Source organism: Manacus vitellinus, unplaced genomic scaffold, assembly GCF_001715985.3.
Source record: "Manacus vitellinus isolate BGI_N305 unplaced genomic scaffold, ASM171598v3 scaffold_127_pilon, whole genome shotgun sequence".
Lineage (NCBI taxonomy): Eukaryota > Metazoa > Chordata > Aves > Passeriformes > Pipridae > Manacus > Manacus vitellinus.
In genome coordinates, this window is record NW_021938935.1 from 213,042 (window position 1) to 217,702 (window position 4,661).

The 4,661-nt window shown below is 59.4% G+C and overlaps 1 protein-coding gene across 1 annotated transcript in view; it reads right to left on the reverse strand.

Annotated features, from left to right (window-relative positions):
- Positions 1 to 1,947: 1,947 nt before the first annotated feature.
- Positions 1,948 to 4,661, reverse strand: part of SYT7 (synaptotagmin 7) — a 21,309-nt gene continuing 18,595 nt past the window's right edge. The window contains exon 13 of the mRNA XM_029965957.1: positions 1,948 to 2,142. Within this exon, the coding sequence (XP_029821817.1) occupies positions 1,948 to 2,142 (195 nt within the window). The remainder of the gene's footprint in view (positions 2,143 to 4,661) is intronic.

Here is a 4,661-nt window from a genome sequence, read left to right on the forward strand (position 1 = left end):
TGCCCGCCGAGGATGGGCCGCAGGACGGGGAGGGGGAATTTGAGGCCCTGACGGGCTCTCGGGAGGAAACGTGAAGGATGCGGGGCCTCCGCCTGCCTCCCAAGGAATTCCCAGCTCGGGCTGGGAAAGCAGGAGGTCACAGCCTCCACGTGGGAAACCGACAGTCCGAGGATCGGCATCTCCCAGCTGGGACAGCGAGGAGCTGCCTCCTGGATCTGCAGGGCTCACGGATCGCTGTGGGGATCCATGAGCCCACCCGGGAGCATCCCAGGGTGTCTTGGATTTGGGATACAGCCCCCTGCCCTGAGGGGTGACCCCACAGACCCTTGTGCCCAGTCCCAGTGTCCCCACGAGCACGGGGACATTCCCACCCAGCCACTTCCAAAAATCCTTTACTCCCGTCTCCGTGGGCAGCACAGGGAAAAGCAGTGCCGGTTGTATCCATTCCACATGGATCCTGGCATCCTGCAGGGTTTGGGAATGAAGACACAGACACCTTCTCACCCCCAAAATCCCCATCCTGCTGCTGGAATTAGGCTGGGAAAGAGAATTTCCCACCGGGCTCCTCCTCTCCATCAGGTTTGGGAAGGAGCCGATGGAAATTCCACCTGCCTGCCTCCAACCTGGAAAGGGCTTTCCTTCTATGGCAAGAGGAGACTTTCCAAAACAGGCACCAAATCCAAGGCTCTGCTGCTTTATCCTCCCTCTTCCTGTCTCCAAGTGCCTCTTGGACCAAACTCAAGCAATAAAGAACACAATTCCAAGGAAACCTGGTGTGAGGGGAAGGTGACGGGGAGCAGCCTCAGGAAAGGTTTATCTGGGATCCGATCACGGCAACACATCCCGGTGCTCCTGTTATTTTTGACATTGGAGGAGTCCCGTTTCCCTCCACCTGTCTCCAAGCTGTTCCGGTGTGGTGGGAAGCTCATGGATCCGAGGTCTGGAAGTTGACGGAGGTTTCCGACCGCGCAGCCGCTTTTAATCCTGAGGGGTTTGGGTTTGGGGGCTGGGAAGCAGCCAGAGCTCCCACCACATCCTCTCTGGAGCTGGCAGCGGAGGATTTCCCCCCCTTTCCCACTCCACAGTGGCTATTTTGGACACGTGGAGCATCCTCAGCTGTGGGATGTGCAGGAGCTGTCAGTGCCACCCCTTCCAGCAGCGCAGCCTGAGGATGCTCCTACCTTTCCAGCAGTAATTCCAGGGATTTAGGGCTTGGCAGGAGCTCGTCTTGCTCTTCCCTCTTGGATTCAGGTCTTCCCGACAGGTCCAGGCTGTCAATCCCTCTTCCCACCCACTGTGGGACTGGGAAGCAGAGTACCCCAGAATCCCACGAATTCCCAGGAACACAGTCCTGGAATGCTGGGTGGCTCCCAGCCCCTCGTGCCATCAATGTGGGGGTGCTGCTGCTTTTCCTGGGAAGACATTGCTGCTCCCTAGCAGGAATTATCCATCACCTGGGGGGCAGAGACCCTCAGAATTCCAAGCCCTGGCTCTAAGCGAGATCCAAAGCCACCAGCTCCATGTAAACCCACACCAGCCCATCCATGCCTGGCAGGAATTGGGATGCAGGTGGCTCTCGATGCCACCCCCCTGTCTTTATGGCCGGGATCAAATCCAGGAGCTCCTACACTTGGGAAAGGGGGGATCCTGCCTCCCTGGGGTCTTTTCCCACCCCCCAGTTTTTTTCCAGCCCTGTTTTCCACACCCTGGCTGGGGAAGGAGCTGGATCCTGTGACGATCATGGTGACACCAGGACCAGGAGCTGCTGCAGTCAGTGGGAATCTGACAGATTCCTGCTCCGCTCAGGTATTTTGGGAATGTTGGCACCGGCGAGCCCCGGCTCCTGGGAATGCATCATCCATACGTCTGTCCCTATATATATCCCTGCCTCCTCTGCCGGCCCGGCGTGTGCCGGTTTGTGGCCTCTCCACAGCCGGGATCATGCTGCTATTCCCATCTGCTCCCGCTGGCTGCCAGCTCAAAGGAGCGGGACTGGGAATTGCGGCGGCTCCGAGCAACAGGAGCGCTGGGATTGCTGCGCTTTTTGCCGCTTTCAAAGGTTTCAGGTGAAAAAAGAAACCTGGTGCCGGTGTGGGAGCCCAGGCAGAGCAAGGCCATCAGAAGCTTAGGAATGCTGAAATGCTGGAATTCCAGAGTTTGGCTCAACTGGAGCCAGAGCCAGAGTGGGAGCAGCCACCTCCCCTCCACCCGGCTGTGGGCAGCCCCCGGACAGTCCTGTCCCCTGCATCCCAGGGCCTGAAAGGTGCATCCAGAGGGATTTCATCTAGGACATGGAGGACACGGCTCTCTTGCCATCCCAGAGTTTGGAATTTCTTTTATTTATTCAAGAGCAACATTCGCTGAATTATTCATTGGTCACCGGAGCCTTTGCGGTGGCTCCCGGACACGTTCCCTGTGGCACCTCCCAGGATACGGTTTCCTGCCTCTTCCCACCCTCCAGGACCACATTCCAGTCCCTACCCAGCACTTCCAGCCCCAAGGAATCCGTCCTAGGCCTGGATGGAATGGGAAGTCTGCCCTCAAGTTGTCACCCGGCTGGAGGTGTCACCGTTGTCCCCAAAGCCCCCAGGGGGATCCCAATCCCAGCAGGATCCCCCCATTTCCAGCCACCCCTCCTTGGAGCTTCTTCCCGGAGCTGCTCTTAGTGAACCCTCGTTAACTACCCTCGTTAACTGCCCTGGGAAGCCTCAGGATTTGCCAGAGGCATCCTGGAAACCCCGGGATGCTGTGGGATAGGGGCTGTCCTTGTCCTTTCTGCAGGGACACTTCGGAGGGTGTTCCTTGTTTCCTTTGCCCCCCAAGATGTGTCCCTTTCACCAGGAGGTCCCCTAGCATGGCCTGTCCCAACCTTGGGAATGTGGAGAGGGATAATCAGTGAGTGGGGGGTGGTAGTCAGTGTTTTCAGGGGGATACTCAGGGAACTGGGGGGATGCTCGGGGTTTGGAGGGGTATATCACTGTTTTGGGGGTATACTCAGTGTTTGGGGGGAATACTCAATGCTGGGAGGGGATACTCGATGTTGAGGGGGATAATCAGGGAGTGGAGGGGATACTCAGGGCTTGGGGAGGATACTCTGGGAGTGGGGAGATGCTCAGGGAATAGGGGGATGCTCAGTGCTGGGGGGATGCTCAGGGAATAGGGGGATGCTCAGTGCTGGGGGGATGCTCAGGGAATAGGGCGATGCTCAGTGTTGGGGGGATGCTCAGGAATAGGAGGATGCTCAGTGCTGGGGGGATGTCCAGTTCTGGGGGTCTCTCGGTGCTGGGGGGCTGCTCATCCAGATTTCCCATCCCCGCTCCGGGTGGGATCCGCCCCCAAGGATCTGCCCTACCGCTCCCGCGATCCCGGAGCCGAGTCAGGTTGGCAGTTACTGACTGTCCTTTATTACTGAGAGCGGGGGCTGCCTCCAGAAAACGAGGGGCCCCGCTCCCCAAAAATAGGATTCCACCAAGGAGACGCCCCGACCCGCGCGCCCCTTCCCTGGCATCGCCAGCCGGGCACCCCCCGCTCCCGCCACTCCTCGGCCGGGGCCGCGCTGGGATCTTTAGTTGGGTGGGTTTTTTTACCTTTATTGTTTTTCTCTTTTTTTTTTTTTGTCTTTTTCTGCCTTTTTTTTTTTTTTTCTTCTGTATTTTACACACCAGTTGGATGTTACCGTCACATGAAGAAGAGAAATACCTGAACAAGATCACGGCTACGAGCTCTAGAGTTAAAAATGAACACACAAAGCCCCCCCGGGGAGCCCGACCGCGGACGAGGAATCCGGCCTGGAAAAGCGGGATGGGGCGAGGGAGGGGCTCGGCACAGTCCCCTCGGCTCCGTCTCCTTCCCCAGGCGTGTAAATCTCTTCTTTTATGGTAAAAAAAGAGAGAATCTGACAAAAATACAAATGTCCCTAAAAGCGTCGTTATTACTGAAGTAGCAGAATTATGACTTTCTCTCCAGATTGTCCAAAATCGTCTAAATCGGGGCTGCGGGAGGGGTTGTCCCGCGGCCACCGTGTCCCCAGCTGGCTTGTCCCCACCGTGGCAGGGATGTCGCCCCTCGGGAAAAGGGACCGAGCGGCCGGGAATCCCGCGGATTTTGGGGGGTTCTGGTGCAGGTTCCCCTCCTTGCAGCGGAGAATCCCCTGGAGCACCTCGGGGGGTGTCCCCCGCTCCAAGTGCCCGGTGTCACCGTGAGGGGCTCTACACGGGGGGGGACACGCTGTGACGATGGTGACGTGGCCTCGGTGGCACCCGGAGGGGTGTGGGTGTCCCCGCCGCGGGCGCGGGAGGGGAGAAGGGCGGGGGGAGCCGCGGGGGGAGCAGGAAGACTGAGGATGATCCGTCGTCCACCACGCGGGGTGACCCCACTGTCGCTCCTCCGCGACCCCCGTCGGGTCCGTCCCCATTTTGGGGGGCCCCTGTCCCGGTGGAGGGGGATGTGCGTCCCAGGGGAACTCAAGGATGCTGCTGGCGCCGATCCCGCCGGGCTGGAATGCCGCCGGCGCAGGGAATGTCGCCTGCCCGGGGTGGGCACGACAGCGCTCGCTCCACCCCTTATCCCCAGTGGTTCACGGGGGTCCGGGATCATCCCGGCTGGAGAGGGAATTCCCTGGGGCCCGGCATCCCCCCGAGGGGCCGCAACCTGCCCGGGGA